The following is a 27,454-nucleotide window of genomic DNA, read 5'->3' on the forward strand; positions in this document are numbered from 1 at the left end:
CACATGACATACAACACATGACATATAACACATGATATATAACACATGATATATAACACATGATATACAACACATGATATACAACACATGATATATAACACATGATATACAACACATGACATATAACACATGACATATAACACATGATATATAACACATGATATATAACACATGACATATAACACATGATATATAACACATGACATATAACACATGACATATAACACATGACATATAACACATGATATATAACACATGATATATAACACATGACATATAACACATGACATACAACACATGACATACAACACATGACATATAACACATGACATATAACACATGATATATAACACATGATATATAACACATGATATATAACACATGACATATAACACATGACATATAACACATGATATATAACACATGACATATAACACATGATATATAACACATGATATATAACACATGATATATAACACATGACATATAACACATGACATATAACACATGATATATAACACATGATATATAACACATGACATATAACACATGATATATAACACATGATATATAACACATGATATACAACACATGATATATAACACATGATATACAACACATGATATATAACACATGACATATAACACATGATATACAACACATGATATATAACACATGACATATAACACATGATATATAACACATGATATATAACACATGACATATAACACATGATATATAACACATGATATATAACACATGATATATAACACATGACATATAACACATGATATATAACACATGATATATAACACATGACATATAACACATGACATATAACACATGATATATAACACATGACATATAACACATGATATACAACACATGATATATAACACATGATATATAACACATGATATATAACACATGACATATAACACATGATATATAACACATGATATATAACACATGATATATAACACATGATATATAACACATGACATATAACACATGATATATAACACATGATATATAACACATGATATACAACACATGATATATAACACATGATATACAACACATGACATATAACACATGATATACAACACATGATATATAACACATGATATATAACACATGATATATAACACATGACATACAACACATGACATATAACACATGACATATAACACATGATATATAACACATGATATATAACACATGATATACAACACATGATATACAACACATGACATATAACACATGACATATAACACATGATATATAACACATGATATATAACACATGACATATAACACATGACATATAACACATGATATATAACACATGACATACAACACATGACATATAACACATGACATATAACACATGATATATAACACATGATATATAACACATGACATATAACACATGACATATAACACATGACATACAACACATGACATACAACACATGACATACAACACATGACATATAACACATGACATATAACACATGATATATAACACATGATATATAACACATGACATATAACACATGACATATAACACATGACATATAACACATGATATATAACACATGACATATAACACATGATATATAACACATGATATATAACACATGATATATAACACATGATATATAACACATGACATATAACACATGACATATAACACATGATATATAACACATGATATATAACACATGACATATAACACATGATATATAACACATGATATATAACACATGATATACAACACATGATATACAACACATGATATACAACACATGATATATAACACATGACATATAACACATGATATACAACACATGATATATAACACATGATATATAACACATGATATACAACACATGATATATAACACATGATATACAACACATGATATATAACACATGATATATAACACATGATATACAACACATGATATATAACACATGATATATAACACATGACATATAACACATGATATATAACACATGATATATAACACATGATATATAACACATGACATACAACACATGACATACAACACATGACATATAACACATGACATATAACACATGATATATAACACATGATATATAACACATGATATATAACACATGACATATAACACATGACATATAACACATGACATATAACACATGATATACAACACATGATATATAACACATGATATACAACACATGATAAATAACACATGATATACAACACATGATATATAACACATGATATATAACACATGATATATAACACATGATATACAACACATGATATATAACACATGATATACAACACATGATATATAACACATGACATATAACACATGATATACAACACATGACATATAACACATGACATATAACACATGATATACAACACATGATATATAACACATGATATACAACACATGATATACAACACATGATAAATAACACATGATATACAACACATGATATATAACACATGATATACAACACATGATATATAACACATGATATATAACACATGATATACAACACATGATATATAACACATGATATATAACACATGACATATAACACATGACATATAACACATGACATATAACACATGATATATAACACATGATATATAACACATGATATATAACACATGATATATAACACATGACATACAACACATGACATACAACACATGATATATAACACATGATATATAACACATGATATATAACACATGATATATAACACATGACATATAACACATGACATATAACACATGATATACAACACATGATATATAACACATGATATATAACACATGATATATAACACATGACATATAACACATGACATATAACACATGATATATAACACATGACATATAACACATGATATACAACACATGATATATAACACATGATATATAACACATGATATATAACACATGATATATAACACATGATATATAACACATGATATATAACACATGATATATAACACATGACATATAACACATGACATATAACACATGATATATAACACATGATATACAACACATGATATATAACACATGATATACAACACATGACATATAACACATGATATACAACACATGATATACAACACATGATATATAACACATGATATATAACACATGACATACAACACATGACATATAACACATGACATATAACACATGATATATAACACATGATATATAACACATGATATACAACACATGATATACAACACATGATATATAACACATGATATACAACACATGACATATAACACATGACATATAACACATGATATATAACACATGATATATAACACATGACATATAACACATGATATATAACACATGACATACAACACATGACATATAACACATGACATATAACACATGACATATAACACATGATATATAACACATGATATATAACACATGACATATAACACATGACATATAACACATGACATACAACACATGACATATAACACATGACATATAACACATGATATATAACACATGATATATAACACATGATATATAACACATGACATATAACACATGACATATAACACATGATATATAACACATGACATATAACACATGATATATAACACATGATATATAACACATGATATATAACACATGACATATAACACATGACATATAACACATGATATATAACACATGATATATAACACATGACATATAACACATGATATATAACACATGATATATAACACATGATATACAACACATGATATACAACACATGATATACAACACATGATATATAACACATGATATACAACACATGATATATAACACATGATATATAACACATGATATACAACACATGATATATAACACATGATATATAACACATGATATACAACACATGATATACAACACATGATATATAACACATGATATACAACACATGATATACAACACATGATATATAACACATGATATATAACACATGACATATAACACATGACATATAACACATGACATATAACACATGACATATAACACATGATATATAACACATGATATATAACACATGATATATAACACATGACATACAACACATGACATATAACACATGACATATAACACATGATATATAACACATGATATATAACACATGACATATAACACATGACATATAACACATGATATACAACACATGACATATAACACATGACATATAACACATGATATATAACACATGATATATAACACATGACATATAACACATGACATATAACACATGATATACAGTACCAGTCAAAAGTTTGGACACACCTACTCATTCAATGGTTTTTCTTTATTAATAGTGAAGACATCAACACTATGAAATAACACATGGAATCATGTAGTAACCAAAAAAGTGTTAAACAAATCAAAATATATTTTATATTTGAGATTCTTCAAAGTAGCCACCCTTTGCCTTGATGACAGCTTTGCACACTCTTGGCATTCTCTCAACCAGCTTCACCTGGAATGCTTTTCCAACAGTCTTGAAGGAGTTCCCACATATGCTGAGCACTTGTTGGCTGCTTTTCCTTCACTCTGTGGTCCGACTCATCCAAAATCATCTCAATTGGGTTGAGGTCGGTGGATTGTGGAGGCCAGGTCATCTGATGCAGCACTCCATCACACTTCTTCCTGGTCAAATAGCCCTTACACAGCCTGAAGGTGTGTTTTGGGTCATTGTCTTGTTGAAAAAGAAATGATAGTCCCACTAAGCCTAAACCAGATGGGATGGCGTATCACTGCAGAATGCTGTGGTAGCCATGCTGGTTAAGTGTGCCTTGAATTCTAAATAAATCACAGACAGTGTCACCAGCAAAGCACCCCCACACCATCACACCTCCTCCTCCATGCTTCACGGTGGGAGTAGTGGTTTCTTTGCAGCAATTCAACCATGAAGGCCTGAATCACACAGTCTCCTCTGAACAGTTGATGTTGAGATGTGTCTGTTACTTGAACTCTGTGAAGCATTTATTTGGGCTGCAATTTCTGAGGCTGGTAAATCTAATGAACTTATCCTCTGCAGCAGAGGTAACTCTGGGTCTTCCTTTCCTGTGGCGGTCCTCATGAGAGCCAGTTTCATCATAGCGCTTGATGGTTTTTGCGACTGCACTTGAAGAAACTTTCAAAGTTCTTGAAATGTTCCGTATTGACTGACCTTCATGTCTTAAAGAAATGATGGACTGTTGTTTCTCTTTGCTTATTTGAGCTGTTCTTGCCATAATATGGACTTGGTCTTTTACCAAATAGGGCTATCCTCCCCCGCCTTGTCACAACACAACTGATTGGCTCAAATGCATTAAGAAGACAAGAAATTCCACAAATTAACTTTTAACAACACCTGTTAATTGAAATGCATTCCAGGTGACTACCTCATGAAGCTGGTTGAGAGAATGCCAAGAGTGTGCAAAGCTGTCATCAAGGCAAAGGGTGGCTACTTTGAAGAATCTCAAATATAAAATATATTTTGATTTGTTTAACACTTTTTTGGTTACTACATGATTCCATATGTGTTATTTCATAGTTTTGATGTCTTCACTATTAATAAAGAAAAACCCTTGAATGAGTAGGTGTGTCCAAACTTTTGACTAGTACCGTATATATATTAATACTCCGGACTCCGACATTGCTCGTCCTAATATTTCTATATTTCTTAATTCCATTATTTTACGTTTAGATTTGTGTGTGTTGTTAGATATTACTGCACGGTTGGAGCTAGGTGTCTGTCTGTGGAACACAAGCATTTCGCTACACCGCAGTAACATCTGCTAATCTAAATGTTCAGCTATAGTGGTTGTTCTACTCTTACTGACACTGATTCTGCAGATAGTAGCTTTTTATTAAGACGGCTTCACTGTAATGACTGTGATATGTGGTGGTTTTACCTACCTTATGTCACGCCCTGGCTCTGGGGACACTGTTATGTTGAGCCAGGGTGTGTAGATCTATGTGTTTTGTTTCTATGGTGTAATTCTATGGGTGCTATTTCTATGTTGGCCAGAGTGGCTCCCAATCAGAGGCAACGAGTGTCAGTTGTTGCTGGTTGTCTCTGATTGGGAGCCATATTTAAACAGTCTGTTTTCTTTCGTGTGTGTGGGATCTTGTTTCGAGTTGGTTTGTGTTAGACCGTGAACTGTCACGTTATCGTTTTGTTTATTTTTGTCGTTTATCGCTAAATAAAGAGTATGTTTGCCTGCAACGCTGCGCCTTGGTCCTCCTCTCTTACCGACGATCGTGACAGAAGATCCCACCAAAACTGGACCAAGCAGCGTGTCCAGGAGCCATCGCCAGGGGAATCGCTAGCAGATCTCCGTGGCAACCTCGACTGGGTCAAGCCTAGTGAGGAGCAGAGAGGGTGGACTTGGGAACAGTGGAGGAAGAGTTTCGATTTGGGTCAAGCCAAATGAGGAGCTGAATGGCGGGAGTTGGAAGCAGAAGAGCGAGAGTTGGGCGAGAACTATAGAGGCCTGGCCCACGGGGAAGAGAGACCCCCAGAAATTTTTTAGGGGGGGGCTCACGACGTCGGGGCAGCAGGAGGCCGCGATAGAGCGGTCCAGCGGGTTGGCAGAGGAGGCCGCCAGGTTACGGGGGCCACTGGTCAAAGAAGGGAAGGAAGGTGTAGAGGCACGGCGAGAGGTACTGGGGTGTGTTACCAGTCCGGTCCGGCCCGTTCCAGATCCCGGTGTAGGGCCAGTGGTGTGTCCCCCCAGTACGGTCCGGTCTGTTCCTGCTCCCCGCACCAAGCCTACGGTGCGCGTCGCCAGCCCAGCCCAGCCCGGCCTGTTCCTGCCCCTCGCACCAAGCCTACGGTGCGCGTCGCCAGCTCGGCCCGGCCTGTTCCTGCTCCCCGCACCAAGCCTATGGTGCGCTTCGCCAGCCCATGGTGCGCTTCGCCAGCCCGGCCCGGCCTGTTCCTGCTCCCCGCACCAAGCCTATGGTGCGCGTCGCCAGCCCGGTCCGGCCTGTTCCTGCCACTCGCACCAAGCCAGGGGTGCGAGTCGTCAGCCCGGTCCAGGCCGTTCCTGCTCCACGCACCAAGCCAGGGGTGCGTATCGTCAGCCCGGTTCGGCCCGTTGCTGCTCCACGCACTAAGCCAGGGGTGCGCATCGTCAGCCCGGTCCGGTCCGTTCCTGCTCCACGCACCAAGCCAGGGGTGCGCATCGTCAGCCCGGTCCGGCCCGCTCCTGCTTCCCGCACCAAGCCTATGGTGCGCATCGCCAGCCCGGTCCGGCCCGCTCCTGCTCCTCACACCAAGCCAGTGGTGTGCGTCGTCAGTCCAGCACGGCCCGTGCCTGTTCTCCACACCAAGCCAGTGGTGTGCGTCGTCAGTCCAGCACGGCCCGTGCCTGTTCCACTGGTGCCTGGTCCGGCACCGGTCAGATGCCTTACGCCGGAGCTAGAGCAATCCGCTCCATCAGTGTGCAGTCCAGCTCCGGCCAGCGGGGCCAGACCGGACCAGGGGTACTTTGGGGGGTTGGAGAGGGAGTGGGGATCAGGCCCGGAGCCGGATCCGCCGCCTAGGCGGAGTGCCCACCCGGTCCCTCCCCTGTGGTATTTGGTTGACGCGGTCGGAGTCCGCGCCTTTAGGGGGGGGTACTGTCACGCCCTGGCTCTGGGGACACTGTTATGTTGAGCCAGGGTGTGTAGATCTATGTGTTTTGTTTCTATGGTGTAATTCTATGGGTGCTATTTCTATGTTGGCCAGAGGAGCTCCCAATCAGAGGCAACGAGTGTCAGTTGTTGCTGGTTGTCTCTGATTGGGAGCCATATTTAAACAGTCTGTTTTCTTTCGTGTGTGTGGGATCTTGTTTCGAGTTGGTTTGTGTTAGACCGTGAACTGTCACGTTATCGTTTTGTTTATTTTTGTCGTTTATCGCTAAATAAAGAGTATGTTTGCCTGCAACGCTGCGCCTTGGTCCTCCTCTCTTACCGACGATCGTGACACCTTAGTTGAATGCCCTGACTGGAAACTGTGATATGTGGTGGTTTTACCTACCTTAGTTGAATGCCCTGACTGGAAACTGTAATATGTGGTAGTTTTACCTACCTTAGTTGAATGCCCTGACTGGAAACTGTAATATGTGGTTGTTTTACCTACCTTAGTTGAATGCCCTGACTGGAAACTGTAATATGTGGTTGTTTTACCTACCTTAGTTGAATGCCCTGACTGGAAACTGTAATATGTGGTTGTTTTACCTACCTTAGTTGAATGCCCTGACTGGAAACTGTGATATGTGGTGGTTTTACCTACCTTAGTTGAATGCCCTGACTGGAAACTGTGATATGTGGTGGTTTTACCTAACTTAGTTGAATGCCCTGACTGGAAACTGTAATATGTGGTTGTTTTACCTACCTTAGTTGAATGCCCTGACTGGAAACTGTGATATGTGGTGGTTTTACCTACCTTAGTTGAATGCCCTGACTGGAAACTGTAATATATTTTGGTTGTTTTATCTACCTTAGTTGAATGCCCTGACTGGAAACTGTGATATGTTGTGGTTTTACCTACCTTAGTTAAATGCCCTGACTGGAAACTGTAATATGTGGTGGTTTTACCTACCTTAGTTGAATGCCCTGACTGGAAACTGTAATATGTGGTTGTTTTACCTACCTTAGTTGAATGCCCTGACTGGAAACTGTGATTATGTGGTAGTTTTACCTACCTTAGTTGAATGCCCTGACTGGAAACTGTGATATGTGGTGGTTTTACCTACCTTAGTTGAATGCCCTGACTGGAAACTGTGATATGTGGTGGTTTTACCTACCTTAGTTGAATGCCCTGACTGGAAACTGTGATATGTGGTGGTTTTACCTACCTTAGTTGAATGCCCTGACTGGAAACTGTGATATATGGGGTGGTTTTACCTACCTTAGTTGAATGCCCTGACTGGAAACTGTAATATGTGGTGGTTTTACCTACCTTAGTTGAATGCCCTGACTGGAAACTGTAATATGTGGTTGTTTTACCTACCTTAGTTGAATGCCCTGACTGGAAACTGTGATTATGTGGTAGTTTTACCTACCTTAGTTGAATGCCCTGACTGGAAACTGTGATATGTGGTGGTTTTACCTACCTTAGTTGAATGCCCTGACTGGAAACTGTGATATGTGGTGGTTTTACCTACCTTAGTTGAATGCCCTGACTGGAAACTGTGATATGTGGTGGTTTTACCTACCTTAGTTGAATGCCCTGACTGGAAACTGTGATATGTGGTGGTTTTACCTACCTTAGTTGAATGCCCTGACTGGAAACTGTAATATGTGGTGGTTTTACCTACCTTAGTTGAATGCCCTGACTGGAAACTGTAATATGTGGTTGTTTTACCCACCTTAGTTGAATGCCCTGACTGGAAACTGTGATATGTGGTGGTTTTACCTACCTTAGTTGAATGCCCTGACTGGAAACTGTGATATGTGGTGGTTTTACCTACCTTAGTTGAATGCCCTGACTGGAAACTGTGATATGTGGTGGTTTTACCTACCTTAGTTGAATGCCCTGACTGGAAACTGTAATATGTGGTGGTTTTACCTAACTTAGTTGAATGCCCTGACTGAAAACTGTAATATGTGTTTTTTTTACCTACCTTAGTTGAATGCCCTGACTGGAAACTGTAATATTTGGTGGTTTTACCTACCTTAGTTGAATGCCCTGACTGGAAACTGTAATATGTGGTTGTTTTACCTAACTTAGTTGAATGCCCTGACTGGAAACTGTGATATGTGGTAGTTTTACCTACCTTAGTTGAATGCCCTGACTGGAAACTGTGATATGTGGTAGTTTTACCTACCTTAGTTGAATGCCCTGACTGGAAACTGTGATATGTGGTGGTTTTACCTACCTTAGTTGAATGCCCTGACTGGAAACTGTGATATGTGGTAGTTTTACCTACCTTAGTTGAATGCCCTGACTGGAAACTGTGATATGTGGTGGTTTTACCTACCTTAGTTGAATGCCCTGACTGGAAACTGTAATATGTGGTGGTTTTACCTACCTTAGTTGAATGCCCTGACTGGAAACTATAATATGTGGTTGTTTTACCTAACTTAGTTGAATGCCCTGACTGGAAACTGTGATATGTGGTAGTTTTACCTACCTTAGTTGAATGCCCTGACTGGAAACTGTGATATGTGGTAGTTTTACCTACCTTAGTTGAATGCCCTGACTGGAAACTGTGATATGTGGTGGTTTTACCTACCTTAGTTGAATGCCCTGACTGGAAACTGTGATATGTGGTAGTTTTACCTACCTTAGTTGAATGCCCTGACTGGAAACTGTGATATGTGGTGGTTTTACCTACCTTAGTTGAATGCCCTGACTGGAAACTGTAATATGTGGTGGTTTTACCTACCTTAGTTGAATGCCCTGACTGGAAACTGTGATATGTGGTAGTTTTACCTACCTTAGTTGAATGCCCTGACTGGAAACTGTGATATGTGGTAGTTTTACCTACCTTAGTTGAATGCCCTGACTGGAAACTGTAATATGTGGTGGTTTTACCTACCTTAGTTGAATGCCCTGACTGGAAACTGTAATATGTGGTGGTTTTACCTAACTTAGTTGAATGCCCTGACTGGAAACTGTGATATGTGGTAGTTTTACCTACCTTAGTTGAATGCCCTGACTGGAAACTGTAATATGTGGTGGTTTTACCTACCTTAGTTGAATGCCCTGACTGGAAACTGTAATATGTGGTGGTTTTACCTAACTTAGTTGAATGCCCTGACTGGAAACTGTGAAATATGTGGTAGTTTTACCTACCTTAGTTGAATGCCCTGACTGGAAACTGTAATATGTGGTGGTTTTACCTACCTTAGTTGAATGCCCTGACTGGAAACTGTAATATGTGGTGGTTTTACCTAACTTAGTTGAATGCCCTGACTGGAAACTGTGATATGTGGTAGTTTTACCTACCTTAGTTGAATGCCCTGACTGGAAACTGTAATATGTGGTGGTTTTACCTACCTTAGTTGAATGCCCTGACTGGAAACTGTAATATGTGGTTGTTTTACCTACCTTAGTTGAATGCCCTGACTGGAAACTGTGATATGTGGTAGTTTTACCTACCTTAGTTGAATGCCCTGACTGGAAACTGTGATATGTGGTTGTTTTACCTACCTTAGTTGAATGCCCTGACTGGAAACTGTAATATGTGGTTGTTTTACCTACCTTAGTTGAATGCCCTGACTGGAAACTGTGATTATGTGGTAGTTTTACCTACCTTAGTTGAATGCCCTGACGGGAAACTGTGATATGTGGTGGTTTTACCTACCTTAGTTGAATGCCCTGACTGGAAACTGTAATATGTGGTTGTTTTACCTAACTTAGTTGAATGCCCTGACTGGAAACTGTAATATGTGGTGGTTTTACCTACCTTAGTTGAATGCCCTGACTGGAAACTGTGATATGTGGTTGTTTTACCTAACTTAGTTGAATGCCCTGACTGGAAACTGTGATATGTGGTGGTTTTACCTAACTTAGTTGAATGCCCTGACTGGAAACTGTGATATGTGGTGGTTTTACCTAACTTAGTTGAATGCCCTGACTGGAAACTGTGATATGTGGTGGTTTTACCTACCTTAGTTGAATGCCCTGACTGGAAACTGTGATATGTGGTGGTTTTACCTAACTTAGTTGAATGCCCTGACTGGAAACTGTAATATGTGGTTGTTTTACCTAACTTAGTTGAATGCCCTGACTGGAAACTGTGATATGTGGTAGTTTTACCTAACTTAGTTGAATGCCCTGACTGGAAACTGTAATATGTGGTTGTTTTACCTAACTTAGTTGAATGCCCTGACTGGAAACTGTAATATGTGGTAGTTTTACCTACCTTAGTTGAATGCCCTGACTGGAAACTGTGATATGTGGTTGTTTTACCTACCTTAGTTGAATGCCCTGACTGGAAACTGTGATATGTGGTGGTTTTACCTAACTTAGTTGAATGCCCTGACTGGAAACTGTAATATGTGGTGGTTTTACCTAACTTAGTTGAATGCCCTGACTGGAAACTGTGATATGTGGTGGTTTTACCTACCTTAGTTGAATGCCCTGACTGGAAACTGTAATATGTGGTTGTTTTACCTACCTTAGTTGAATGCCCTGACTGGAAACTGTGATATGTGGTAGTTTTACCTACCTTAGTTGAATGCCCTGACTGGAAACTGTGATATGTGGTGGTTTTACCTAACTTAGTTGAATGCCCTGACTGGAAACTGTGATATGTGGTTGTTTTACCTACCTTAGTTGAATGCCCTGACTGGAAACTGTAATATGTGGTTGTTTTACCTACCTTAGTTGAATGCCCTGACTGGAAACTGTAATATGTGGTTGTTTTACCTACCTTAGTTGAATGCCCTGACTGGAAACTGTGATTATGTGGTAGTTTTACCTACCTTAGTTGAATGCCCTGACTGGAAACTGTGATATGTGGTGGTTTTACCTAACTTAGTTGAATGCCCTGACTGGAAACTGTAATATGTGGTTGTTTTACCTAACTTAGTTGAATGCCCTGACTGGAAACTGTGATATGTGGTAGTTTTACCTAACTTAGTTGAATGCCCTGACTGGAAACTGTAATATGTGGTTGTTTTACCTAACTTAGTTGAATGCCCTGACTGGAAACTGTAATATGTGGTAGTTTTACCTACCTTAGTTGAATGCCCTGACTGGAAACTGTGATATGTGGTGGTTTTACCTACCTTAGTTGAATGCCCTGACTGGAAACTGTAATATGTGGTTGTTTTACCTAACTTAGTTGAATGCCCTGACTGGAAACTGTAATATGTGGTTGTTTTACCTAACTTAGTTGAATGCCCTGACTGGAAACTGTGATATGTGGTGGTTTTACCTAACTTAGTTGAATGCCCTGACTGGAAACTGTAATATGTGGTGGTTTTACCTACCTTAGTTGAATGCCCTGACTGGAAACTGTAATATGTGGTGGTTTTACCTAACTTAGTTGAATGCCCTGACTGGAAACTGTGATATGTGGTAGTTTTACCTACCTTAGTTGAATGCCCTGACTGGAAACTGTGATTATGTGGTGGTTTTACCTACCTTAGTTGAATGCCCTGACTGGAAACTGTAATATGTGGTGGTTTTACCTACCTTAGTTGAATGCCCTGACTGGAAACTGTGATATGTGGTGGTTTTACCTACCTTAGTTGAATGCCCTGACTGGAAACTGTAATATGTGGTTGTTTTACCTACCTTAGTTGAATGCCCTGACTGGAAACTGTAATATGTGGTGGTTTTACCTAACTTAGTTGAATGCCCTGACTGGAAACTGTAATATGTGGTGGTTTTACCTAACTTAGTTGAATGCCCTGACTGGAAACTGTGATATGTGGTGGTTTTACCTAACTTAGTTGAATGCCCTGACTGGAAACTGTGATATGTGGTGGTTTTACCTACCTTAGTTGAATGCCCTGACTGGAAACTGTAATATGTGGTGGTTTTACCTAACTTAGTTGAATGCCCTGACTGGAAACTGTAATATGTGGTGGTTTTACCTACCTTAGTTGAATGCCCTGACTGGAAACTGTGATATGTGGTGGTTTTACCTACCTTAGTTGAATGCCCTGACTTGAAACTGTGATATGTGGTAGTTTTACCTACCTTAGTTGAATGCCCTGACTGGAAACTGTGATATGTGGTGGTTTTACCTACCTTAGTTGAATGCCCTGACTGGAAACTGTAATATGTGGTAGTTTTACCTACCTTAGTTGAATGCCCTGACTGGAAACTGTGATATGTGGTGGTTTTACCTACCTTAGTTGAATGCCCTGACTGGAAACTGTAATATGTGGTTGTTTTACCTAACTTAGTTGAATGCCCTGACTGGAAACTGTAATATGTGGTAGTTTTACCTACCTTAGTTGAATGCCCTGACTGGAAACTGTAATATGTGGTTGTTTTACCTACCTTAGTTGAATGCCCTGACTGGAAACTGTGATATGTGGTAGTTTTACCTACCTTAGTTGAATGCCCTGACTGGAAACTGTGATATGTGGTAGTTTTACCTACCTTAGTTGAATGCCCTGACTGGAAACTGTAATATGTGGTAGTTTTACCTACCTTAGTTGAATGCCCTGACTGGAAACTGTAATATGTGGTTGTTTTACCTAACTTAGTTGAATGCCCTGACTGGAAACTGTAATATGTGGTTGTTTTACCTAACTTAGTTGAATGCCCTGACTGGAAACTGTGATATGTGGTAGTTTTACCTAACTTAGTTGAAAGCCCTGACTGGAAACTGTGATATGTGGTGGTTTTACCTACCTTAGTTGAATGCCCTGACTGGAAACTGTAATATGTGGTGGTTTTACCTAACTTAGTTGAATGCCCTGACTGGAAACTGTGATATGTGGTAGTTTTACCTAACTTAGTTGAAAGCCCTGACTGGAAACTGTGATATGTGGTGGTTTTACCTACCTTAGTTGAATGCCCTGACTGGAAACTGTGATATGTGGTGGTTTTACCTACCTTAGTTGAATGCCCTGACTGGAAACTGTAATATGTGGTGGTTTTACCTACCTTAGTTGAATGCCCTGACTGGAAACTGTAATATGTGTTTTTTTTACCTACCTTAGTTGAATGCCCTGACTGGAAACTGTAATATTTGGTGGTTTTACCTACCTTAGTTGAATGCCCTGACTGGAAACTGTAATATGTGGTTGTTTTACCTAACTTAGTTGAATGCCCTGACTGGAAACTGTAATATGTGGTAGTTTTACCTACCTTAGTTGAATGCCCTGACTGGAAACTGTGATATGTGGTAGTTTTACCTACCTTAGTTGAATGCCCTGACTGGAAACTGTGATATGTGGTGGTTTTACCTACCTTAGTTGAATGCCCTGACTGGAAACTGTGATATGTGGTAGTTTTACCTACCTTAGTTGAATGCCCTGACTGGAAACTGTGATATGTGGTGGTTTTACCTACCTTAGTTGAATGCCCTGACTGGAAACTGTAATATGTGGTGGTTTTACCTACCTTAGTTGAATGCCCTGACTGGAAACTGTGATATGTGGTAGTTTTACCTACCTTAGTTGAATGCCCTGACTGGAAACTGTGATATGTGGTAGTTTTACCTACCTTAGTTGAATGCCCTGACTGGAAACTGTAATATGTGGTGGTTTTACCTACCTTAGTTGAATGCCCTGACTGGAAACTGTAATATGTGGTGGTTTTACCTAACTTAGTTGAATGCCCTGACTGGAAACTGTGATATGTGGTGGTTTTACCTACCTTAGTTGAATGCCCTGACTGGAAACTGTAATATGTGGTGGTTTTACCTAACTTAGTTGAATGCCCTGACTGGAAACTGTGATATGTGGTGGTTTTACCTACCTTAGTTGAATGCCCTGACTGGAAACTGTGATATGTGGTTGTTTTACCTAACTTAGTTGAATGCCCTGACTGGAAACTGTGATATGTGGTGGTTTTACCTACCTTAGTTGAATGCCCTGACTGGAAACTGTGATATGTGGTGGTTTTACCTACCTTAGTTGAATGCCCTGACTGGAAACTGTGATATGTGGTGGTTTTACCTACCTTAGTTGAATGCCCTGACTGGAAACTGTGATATGTGGTGGTTTTACCTAACTTAGTTGAATGCCCTGACTGGAAACTGTGATATGTGGTGGTTTTACCTAACTTAGTTGAATGCCCTGACTGGAAACTGTGATTATGTGGTAGTTTTACCTACCTTAGTTGAATGCCCTGACTGGAAACTGTGATTATGTGGTAGTTTTACCTACCTTAGTTGAATGCCCTGACTGGAAACTGTGTTTTGTGGTAGTTTTACCTAACTTAGTTGAATGCCCTGACTGGAAACTGTGATATGTGGTAGTTTTACCTAACTTAGTTGAAAGCCCTGACTGGAAACTGTGATATGTGGTGGTTTTACCTACCTTAGTTGAATGCCCTGACTGGAAACTGTGATATGTGGTGGTTTTACCTACCTTAGTTGAATGCCCTGACTGGAAACTGTGATATGTGGTTGTTTTACCTAACTTAGTTGAATGCCCTGACTGGAAACTGTAATATGTGGTTGTTTTACCTACCTTAGTTGAATGCCCTGACTGGAAACTGTGATATGTGGTGGTTTTACGTACCTTAGTTGAATGCCCTCACTGGAAACTGTAATATGTGGTTGTTTTACCTACCTTAGTTGAATGCCCTGACTGGAAACTGTAATATGTGGTGGTTTTACCTACCTTAGTTGAATGCCCTCACTGGAAACTGTAATATGTGGTTGTTTTACCTAACTTAGTTGAATGCCCTGACTGGAAACTGTAATATGTGGTGGTTTTACGTACCTTAGTTGAATGCCCTGACTGGAAACTGTGATATGTGTTGGTTTTACGTACCTTAGTTGAATGCCCTCACTGGAAACTGTAATATGTGGTTGTTTTACCTACCTTAGTTGAATGCCCTGACTGGAAACTGTAATATGTGGTTGTTTTACCTAACTTAGTTGAATGCCCTGACTGGAAACTGTGATATGTGGTAGTTTTACCTACCTTAGTTGAATGCCCTGACTGGAAACTGTGATATGTGGTTGTTTTACCTACCTTAGTTGAATGCCCTGACTGGAAACTGTAATATGTGGTTGTTTTACCTACCTTAGTTGAATGCCCTGACTGGAAACTGTGATTATGTGGTAGTTTTACCTACCTTAGTTGAATGCCCTGACGGGAAACTGTGATATGTGGTGGTTTTACCTACCTTAGTTGAATGCCCTGACTGGAAACTGTAATATGTGGTTGTTTTACCTAACTTAGTTGAATGCCCTGACTGGAAACTGTAATATGTGGTGGTTTTACCTACCTTAGTTGAATGCCCTGACTGGAAACTGTGATATGTGGTTGTTTTACCTAACTTAGTTGAATGCCCTGACTGGAAACTGTGATATGTGGTGGTTTTACCTAACTTAGTTGAATGCCCTGACTGGAAACTGTGATATGTGGTGGTTTTACCTAACTTAGTTGAATGCCCTGACTGGAAACTGTGATATGTGGTGGTTTTACCTACCTTAGTTGAATGCCCTGACTGGAAACTGTGATATGTGGTGGTTTTACCTAACTTAGTTGAATGCCCTGACTGGAAACTGTAATATGTGGTTGTTTTACCTAACTTAGTTGAATGCCCTGACTGGAAACTGTGATATGTGGTAGTTTTACCTAACTTAGTTGAATGCCCTGACTGGAAACTGTAATATGTGGTTGTTTTACCTAACTTAGTTGAATGCCCTGACTGGAAACTGTAATATGTGGTAGTTTTACCTACCTTAGTTGAATGCCCTGACTGGAAACTGTGATATGTGGTTGTTTTACCTACCTTAGTTGAATGCCCTGACTGGAAACTGTGATATGTGGTGGTTTTACCTAACTTAGTTGAATGCCCTGACTGGAAACTGTAATATGTGGTGGTTTTACCTAACTTAGTTGAATGCCCTGACTGGAAACTGTGATATGTGGTGGTTTTACCTACCTTAGTTGAATGCCCTGACTGGAAACTGTAATATGTGGTTGTTTTACCTACCTTAGTTGAATGCCCTGACTGGAAACTGTGATATGTGGTAGTTTTACCTACCTTAGTTGAATGCCCTGACTGGAAACTGTGATATGTGGTGGTTTTACCTAACTTAGTTGAATGCCCTGACTGGAAACTGTGATATGTGGTTGTTTTACCTACCTTAGTTGAATGCCCTGACTGGAAACTGTAATATGTGGTTGTTTTACCTACCTTAGTTGAATGCCCTGACTGGAAACTGTAATATGTGGTTGTTTTACCTACCTTAGTTGAATGCCCTGACTGGAAACTGTGATTATGTGGTAGTTTTACCTACCTTAGTTGAATGCCCTGACTGGAAACTGTGATATGTGGTGGTTTTACCTAACTTAGTTGAATGCCCTGACTGGAAACTGTAATATGTGGTTGTTTTACCTAACTTAGTTGAATGCCCTGACTGGAAACTGTGATATGTGGTAGTTTTACCTAACTTAGTTGAATACCCTGACTGGAAACTGTAATATGTGGTTGTTTTACCTAACTTAGTTGAATGCCCTGACTGGAAACTGTAATATGTGGTAGTTTTACCTACCTTAGTTGAATGCCCTGACTGGAAACTGTGATATGTGGTGGTTTTACCTACCTTAGTTGAATGCCCTGACTGGAAACTGTAATATGTGGTTGTTTTACCTAACTTAGTTGAATGCCCTGACTGGAAACTGTAATATGTGGTTGTTTTACCTAACTTAGTTGAATGCCCTGACTGGAAACTGTGATATGTGGTGGTTTTACCTAACTTAGTTGAATGCCCTGACTGGAAACTGTAATATGTGGTGGTTTTACCTACCTTAGTTGAATGCCCTGACTGGAAACTGTAATATGTGGTGGTTTTACCTAACTTAGTTGAATGCCCTGACTGGAAACTGTGATATGTGGTAGTTTTACCTACCTTAGTTGAATGCCCTGACTGGAAACTGTGATTATGTGGTGGTTTTACCTACCTTAGTTGAATGCCCTGACTGGAAACTGTAATATGTGGTGGTTTTACCTACCTTAGTTGAATGCCCTGACTGGAAACTGTGATATGTGGTGGTTTTACCTACCTTAGTTGAATGCCCTGACTGGAAACTGTAATATGTGGTTGTTTTACCTACCTTAGTTGAATGCCCTGACTGGAAACTGTAATATGTGGTGGTTTTACCTAACTTAGTTGAATGCCCTGACTGGAAACTGTAATATGTGGTGGTTTTACCTAACTTAGTTGAATGCCCTGACTGGAAACTGTGATATGTGGTGGTTTTACCTAACTTAGTTGAATGCCCTGACTGGAAACTGTGATATGTGGTGGTTTTACCTACCTTAGTTGAATGCCCTGACTGGAAACTGTAATATGTGGTGGTTTTACCTAACTTAGTTGAATGCCCTGACTGGAAACTGTAATATGTGGTGGTTTTACCTACCTTAGTTGAATGCCCTGACTGGAAACTGTGATATGTGGTGGTTTTACCTACCTTAGTTGAATGCCCTGACTTGAAACTGTGATATGTGGTAGTTTTACCTACCTTAGTTGAATGCCCTGACTGGAAACTGTGATATGTGGTGGTTTTACCTACCTTAGTTGAATGCCCTGACTGGAAACTGTAATATGTGGTAGTTTTACCTACCTTAGTTGAATGCCCTGACTGGAAACTGTGATATGTGGTGGTTTTACCTACCTTAGTTGAATGCCCTGACTGGAAACTGTAATATGTGGTTGTTTTACCTAACTTAGTTGAATGCCCTGACTGGAAACTGTAATATGTGGTAGTTTTACCTACCTTAGTTGAATGCCCTGACTGGAAACTGTAATATGTGGTTGTTTTACCTACCTTAGTTGAATGCCCTGACTGGAAACTGTGATATGTGGTAGTTTTACCTACCTTAGTTGAATGCCCTGACTGGAAACTGTGATATGTGGTAGTTTTACCTACCTTAGTTGAATGCCCTGACTGGAAACTGTAATATGTGGTAGTTTTACCTACCTTAGTTGAATGCCCTGACTGGAAACTGTAATATGTGGTTGTTTTACCTAACTTAGTTGAATGCCCTGACTGGAAACTGTAATATGTGGTTGTTTTACCTAACTTAGTTGAATGCCCTGACTGGAAACTGTGATATGTGGTAGTTTTACCTAACTTAGTTGAAAGCCCTGACTGGAAACTGTGATATGTGGTGGTTTTACCTACCTTAGTTGAATGCCCTGACTGGAAACTGTAATATGTGGTGGTTTTACCTAACTTAGTTGAATGCCCTGACTGGAAACTGTGATATGTGGTAGTTTTACCTAACTTAGTTGAAAGCCCTGACTGGAAACTGTGATATGTGGTGGTTTTACCTACCTTAGTTGAATGCCCTGACTGGAAACTGTGATATGTGGTGGTTTTACCTACCTTAGTTGAATGCCCTGACTGGAAACTGTAATATGTGGTGGTTTTACCTACCTTAGTTGAATGCCCTGACTGGAAACTGTAATATGTGTTTTTTTTACCTACCTTAGTTGAATGCCCTGACTGGAAACTGTAATATTTGGTGGTTTTACCTACCTTAGTTGAATGCCCTGACTGGAAACTGTAATATGTGGTTGTTTTACCTAACTTAGTTGAATGCCCTGACTGGAAACTGTAATATGTGGTAGTTTTACCTACCTTAGTTGAATGCCCTGACTGGAAACTGTGATATGTGGTAGTTTTACCTACCTTAGTTGAATGCCCTGACTGGAAACTGTGATATGTGGTGGTTTTACCTACCTTAGTTGAATGCCCTGACTGGAAACTGTGATATGTGGTAGTTTTACCTACCTTAGTTGAATGCCCTGACTGGAAACTGTGATATGTGGTGGTTTTACCTACCTTAGTTGAATGCCCTGACTGGAAACTGTAATATGTGGTGGTTTTACCTACCTTAGTTGAATGCCCTGACTGGAAACTGTGATATGTGGTAGTTTTACCTACCTTAGTTGAATGCCCTGACTGGAAACTGTGATATGTGGTAGTTTTACCTACCTTAGTTGAATGCCCTGACTGGAAACTGTAATATGTGGTGGTTTTACCTACCTTAGTTGAATGCCCTGACTGGAAACTGTAATATGTGGTGGTTTTACCTAACTTAGTTGAATGCCCTGACTGGAAACTGTGATATGTGGTGGTTTTACCTACCTTAGTTGAATGCCCTGACTGGAAACTGTAATATGTGGTGGTTTTACCTAACTTAGTTGAATGCCCTGACTGGAAACTGTGATATGTGGTGGTTTTACCTACCTTAGTTGAATGCCCTGACTGGAAACTGTGATATGTGGTTGTTTTACCTAACTTAGTTGAATGCCCTGACTGGAAACTGTGATATGTGGTGGTTTTACCTACCTTAGTTGAATGCCCTGACTGGAAACTGTGATATGTGGTAGTTTTACCTACCTTAGTTGAATGCCCTGACTGGAAACTGTAATATGTGGTGGTTTTACCTAACTTAGTTGAATGCCCTGACTGGAAACTGTGATATGTGGTGGTTTTACCTACCTTAGTTGAATGCCCTGACTGGAAACTGTGATATGTGGTGGTTTTACCTACCTTAGTTGAATGCCCTGACTGGAAACTGTGATATGTGGTGGTTTTACCTACCTTAGTTGAATGCCCTGACTGGAAACTGTGATATGTGGTGGTTTTACCTAACTTAGTTGAATGCCCTGACTGGAAACTGTGATATGTGGTGGTTTTACCTAACTTAGTTGAATGCCCTGACTGGAAACTGTGATTATGTGGTAGTTTTACCTACCTTAGTTGAATGCCCTGACTGGAAACTGTGATTATGTGGTAGTTTTACCTACCTTAGTTGAATGCCCTGACTGGAAACTGTGTTTTGTGGTAGTTTTACCTAACTTAGTTGAATGCCCTGACTGGAAACTGTGATATGTGGTAGTTTTACCTAACTTAGTTGAAAGCCCTGACTGGAAACTGTGATATGTGGTGGTTTTACCTACCTTAGTTGAATGCCCTGACTGGAAACTGTGATATGTGGTGGTTTTACCTACCTTAGTTGAATGCCCTGACTGGAAACTGTGATATGTGGTTGTTTTACCTAACTTAGTTGAATGCCCTGACTGGAAACTGTAATATGTGGTTGTTTTACCTACCTTAGTTGAATGCCCTGACTGGAAACTGTGATATGTGGTGGTTTTACGTACCTTAGTTGAATGCCCTCACTGGAAACTGTAATATGTGGTTGTTTTACCTACCTTAGTTGAATGCCCTGACTGGAAACTGTAATATGTGGTGGTTTTACCTACCTTAGTTGAATGCCCTCACTGGAAACTGTAATATGTGGTTGTTTTACCTAACTTAGTTGAATGCCCTGACTGGAAACTGTAATATGTGGTGGTTTTACGTACCTTAGTTGAATGCCCTGACTGGAAACTGTGATATGTGTTGGTTTTACGTACCTTAGTTGAATGCCCTCACTGGAAACTGTAATATGTGGTTGTTTTACCTACCTTAGTTGAATGCCCTGACTGGAAACTGTAATATGTGGTTGTTTTACCTAACTTAGTTGAATGCCCTGACTGGAAACTGTGATATGTGGTGGTTTTACGTACCTTAGTTGAATGCCCTGACTGGAAACTGTGATATATGGTTGTTTTACCTAACTTAGTTGAATGCCCTGACTGGAAACTGTGATATGTGGTGGTTTTACCTAACTTAGTTGAATGCCCTGACTGGAAACTGTAATATGTGGTTGTTTTACCTACCTTAGTTGAATGCCCTGACTGGAAACTGTGGTATGTGGTAGTTTTACCTACCTTAGTTGAATGCCCTGACTGGAAACTGTAATATGTGGTGGTTTTACCTACCTTAGTTGAATGCCCTGACTGGAAACTGTGATTATGTGGTAGTTTTACCTACCTTAGTTGAATGCCCTGACTGGAAACTGTGATATGTGGTGGTTTTACCTACCTTAGTTGAATGCCCTGACTGGAAACTGTAATATGTGGTTGTTTTACCTACCTTAGTTGAATGCCCTGACTGGAAACTGTGATATGTGGTAGTTTTACCTACCTTAGTTGAATGCCCTGACTGGAAACTGTGATATGTGGTGGTTTTACCTAACTTAGTTGAATGCCCTGACTGGAAACTGTGATATGTGGTTGTTTTACCTACCTTAGTTGAATGCCCTGACTGGAAACTGTAATATGTGGTTGTTTTACCTACCTTAGTTGAATGCCCTGACTGGAAACTGTAATATGTGGTTGTTTTACCTACCTTAGTTGAATGCCCTGACTGGAAACTGTGATTATGTGGTAGTTTTACCTACCTTAGTTGAATGCCCTGACTGGAAACTGTGATATGTGGTGGTTTTACCTAACTTAGTTGAATGCCCTGACTGGAAACTGTAATATGTGGTAGTTTTACCTACCTTAGTTGAATGCCCTGACTGGAAACTGTAATATGTGGTTGTTTTACCTAACTTAGTTGAATGCCCTGACTGGAAACTGTAATATGTGGTTGTTTTACCTAACTTAGTTGAATGCCCTGACTGGAAACTGTGATATGTGGTAGTTTTACCTAACTTAGTTGAAAGCCCTGACTGGAAACTGTGATATGTGGTGGTTTTACCTACCTTAGTTGAATGCCCTGACTGGAAACTGTAATATGTGGTGGTTTTACCTAACTTAGTTGAATGCCCTGACTGGAAACTGTGATATGTGGTAGTTTTACCTAACTTAGTTGAAAGCCCTGACTGGAAACTGTGATATGTGGTGGTTTTACCTACCTTAGTTGAATGCCCTGACTGGAAACTGTGATATGTGGTGGTTTTACCTACCTTAGTTGAATGCCCTGACTGGAAACTGTAATATGTGGTGGTTTTACCTACCTTAGTTGAATGCCCTGACTGGAAACTGTAATATGTGTTTTTTTTACCTACCTTAGTTGAATGCCCTGACTGGAAACTGTAATATTTGGTGGTTTTACCTACCTTAGTTGAATGCCCTGACTGGAAACTGTAATATGTGGTTGTTTTACCTAACTTAGTTGAATGCCCTGACTGGAAACTGTAATATGTGGTAGTTTTACCTACCTTAGTTGAATGCCCTGACTGGAAACTGTGATATGTGGTAGTTTTACCTACCTTAGTTGAATGCCCTGACTGGAAACTGTGATATGTGGTGGTTTTACCTACCTTAGTTGAATGCCCTGACTGGAAACTGTGATATGTGGTAGTTTTACCTACCTTAGTTGAATGCCCTGACTGGAAACTGTGATATGTGGTGGTTTTACCTACCTTAGTTGAATGCCCTGACTGGAAACTGTAATATGTGGTGGTTTTACCTACCTTAGTTGAATGCCCTGACTGGAAACTGTGATATGTGGTAGTTTTACCTACCTTAGTTGAATGCCCTGACTGGAAACTGTGATATGTGGTAGTTTTACCTACCTTAGTTGAATGCCCTGACTGGAAACTGTAATATGTGGTGGTTTTACCTACCTTAGTTGAATGCCCTGACTGGAAACTGTAATATGTGGTGGTTTTACCTAACTTAGTTGAATGCCCTGACTGGAAACTGTGATATGTGGTGGTTTTACCTACCTTAGTTGAATGCCCTGACTGGAAACTGTAATATGTGGTGGTTTTACCTAACTTAGTTGAATGCCCTGACTGGAAACTGTGATATGTGGTGGTTTTACCTACCTTAGTTGAATGCCCTGACTGGAAACTGTGATATGTGGTTGTTTTACCTAACTTAGTTGAATGCCCTGACTGGAAACTGTGATATGTGGTGGTTTTACCTACCTTAGTTGAATGCCCTGACTGGAAACTGTGATATGTGGTAGTTTTACCTACCTTAGTTGAATGCCCTGACTGGAAACTGTAATATGTGGTGGTTTTACCTAACTTAGTTGAATGCCCTGACTGGAAACTGTGATATGTGGTGGTTTTACCTACCTTAGTTGAATGCCCTGACTGGAAACTGTGATATGTGGTGGTTTTACCTACCTTAGTTGAATGCCCTGACTGGAAACTGTGATATGTGGTGGTTTTACCTACCTTAGTTGAATGCCCTGACTGGAAACTGTGATATGTGGTGGTTTTACCTAACTTAGTTGAATGCCCTGACTGGAAACTGTGATATGTGGTGGTTTTACCTAACTTAGTTGAATGCCCTGACTGGAAACTGTGATTATGTGGTAGTTTTACCTACCTTAGTTGAATGCCCTGACTGGAAACTGTGATTATGTGGTAGTTTTACCTACCTTAGTTGAATGCCCTGACTGGAAACTGTGTTTTGTGGTAGTTTTACCTAACTTAGTTGAATGCCCTGACTGGAAACTGTGATATGTGGTAGTTTTACCTAACTTAGTTGAAAGCCCTGACTGGAAACTGTGATATGTGGTGGTTTTACCTACCTTAGTTGAATGCCCTGACTGGAAACTGTGATATGTGGTGGTTTTACCTACCTTAGTTGAATGCCCTGACTGGAAACTGTGATATGTGGTTGTTTTACCTAACTTAGTTGAATGCCCTGACTGGAAACTGTAATATGTGGTTGTTTTACCTACCTTAGTTGAATGCCCTGACTGGAAACTGTGATATGTGGTGGTTTTACGTACCTTAGTTGAATGCCCTCACTGGAAACTGTAATATGTGGTTGTTTTACCTACCTTAGTTGAATGCCCTGACTGGAAACTGTAATATGTGGTGGTTTTACCTACCTTAGTTGAATGCCCTCACTGGAAACTGTAATATGTGGTTGTTTTACCTAACTTAGTTGAATGCCCTGACTGGAAACTGTAATATGTGGTGGTTTTACGTACCTTAGTTGAATGCCCTGACTGGAAACTGTGATATGTGTTGGTTTTACGTACCTTAGTTGAATGCCCTCACTGGAAACTGTAATATGTGGTTGTTTTACCTACCTTAGTTGAATGCCCTGACTGGAAACTGTAATATGTGGTTGTTTTACCTAACTTAGTTGAATGCCCTGACTGGAAACTGTGATATGTGGTGGTTTTACGTACCTTAGTTGAATGCCCTGACTGGAAACTGTGATATATGGTTGTTTTACCTAACTTAGTTGAATGCCCTGACTGGAAACTGTGATATGTGGTGGTTTTACCTAACTTAGTTGAATGCCCTGACTGGAAACTGTAATATGTGGTTGTTTTACCTACCTTAGTTGAATGCCCTGACTGGAAACTGTGGTATGTGGTAGTTTTACCTACCTTAGTTGAATGCCCTGACTGGAAACTGTAATATGTGGTGGTTTTACCTACCTTAGTTGAATGCCCTGACTGGAAACTGTGATTATGTGGTAGTTTTACCTACCTTAGTTGAATGCCCTGACTGGAAACTGTGATATGTGGTGGTTTTACCTACCTTAGTTGAATGCCCTGACTGGAAACTGTAATATGTGGTAGTTTTACCTACCTTAGTTGAATGCCCTGACTGGAAACTGTGATACAGTGAGGGAAAAAAGTATTTGATCCCCTGCTGATTTTGTACGTTTTCCCACTGACAAAGACATGATCAGTCTATAATTTTAATGGTATGTTTATTTGAACAGTGAGAGACAGAATAACAACAAAAAAATCCAGAAAAACGCATGTCAAAAATGTTATAAATTGATTTGCATTTTAATGAGGGAAATAAGTATTTGACCCCTCTGCAAAACATGACTTAGTACTTGGTGGCAAAACCCTTGTTGGCAATCACACAGGTCAGACGTTTCTTGTAGTTGACCACCAGGTTTGCACACATCTCAGGAGGGATTTTGTCCCACTCCTCTTTGCAGATCTTCTCCAAGTCATTAAGGTTTCGAGGCTGACGTTTGGCAACTCGAACCTTCAACTCCCTCCACAGATTTTCTATGGGATTAAGGTCCGGAGACTGGCTAGGCCACTCCAGGACCTTAATGTGCTTCTTCTTGAGCCACTCCTTTGTTGCCTTTGCCGTGTGTTTTGGGTCATTGTCATGCTGGAATACCCATCCACGACCCATTTTCAATGCCCTGGCTGAGGGAAGGAGGTTCTCACCCAAGATTTGACGGTACATGGCCCCGTCCATCGTCCCTTTGGTGCGGTGAAGTTGTCCTGTTCCCTTAGCAGAAAAACACCCCCAAAGCATAATGTTTCCACCTCCATGTTTGACGGTGGGGATGGTGTTCTTGGGGTCATAGGCAGCATTACTCCTCCTCCAAACACGGCGAGTTGAGTTGATGCCAAAGAGCTCGATTTTGGTCTCATCTGACCACAACACTTTCACCCAGTTCTCCTTTGAATCATTCAGATGTTCATTGGCAAACTTCAGACGGCCCAGTATATGTGCTTTCTTGAGCAGGGGGACCTTGTGGGCACTGCAGGATTTCAGTCCTTCACGGGGTAGTGTGTTACCAATTGTTTTCTTGGTGACTATGGTCCCAGTTGCCTTGAGATCATTGACAAGATCCTCCCGTGTAGTTCTGGGCTGATTCCTCACCGTTCTCATGATCATTGCAACTCCACGTAGGTGAGATCTTGCATGGACCCCCAGGCCGAGGGAGATTGACAGTTCTTTTGTGTTTCTTCCATTTGCGAATAATCGCACCAACTGTTGTCACCTTCTCACTAAGCTGCTTGGCGATGGTCTTGTAGCCCATTCCAGCCTTGTGTAGGTCTACAATCTTGTCCCTGACATCCTTGGAGAGTACATTGGTCTTGGCCATGGTGGAGAGTTTGGAATCTGATTGATTGATTGCTTCTGTGGACAGGTGTCTTTTATACAGGTAACAAACTGAGATTAGGAGCACTCCCTTTAAGAGTGTGCTCCTAATCTCAGCTCATTACCTGTATAAAA

The 27,454-nt window shown here is 39.8% G+C and overlaps 1 protein-coding gene across 2 annotated transcripts in view; it reads left to right on the forward strand.

Moving 5' to 3' along the window:
• LOC311147822 (mitochondrial carnitine/acylcarnitine carrier protein-like) overlaps positions 1–27,454 on the forward strand; it is a 73,241-nt gene that overhangs the window by 29,067 nt on the left and 16,720 nt on the right. The window contains exon 8 of one of the 2 annotated variants that reach the window (XM_084184614.1): positions 6,261–6,757. The exons of the other annotated variant lie outside the window; for it this stretch is intronic. Coding sequence (XP_084040740.1) covers positions 6,261–6,485 — 225 coding nt within the window. The 3' untranslated portion in view covers positions 6,486–6,757. Of the gene's footprint in view, positions 1–6,260; positions 6,758–27,454 lie in introns of those variants that run through there. 2 annotated transcript variants of the gene reach the window in all.

This window comes from Coregonus lavaretus (genome assembly GCF_964263955.1).
Source record: "Coregonus lavaretus genome assembly, chromosome: 20".
NCBI classification, from domain to species: Eukaryota; Metazoa; Chordata; class Actinopteri; order Salmoniformes; family Salmonidae; genus Coregonus; species Coregonus lavaretus.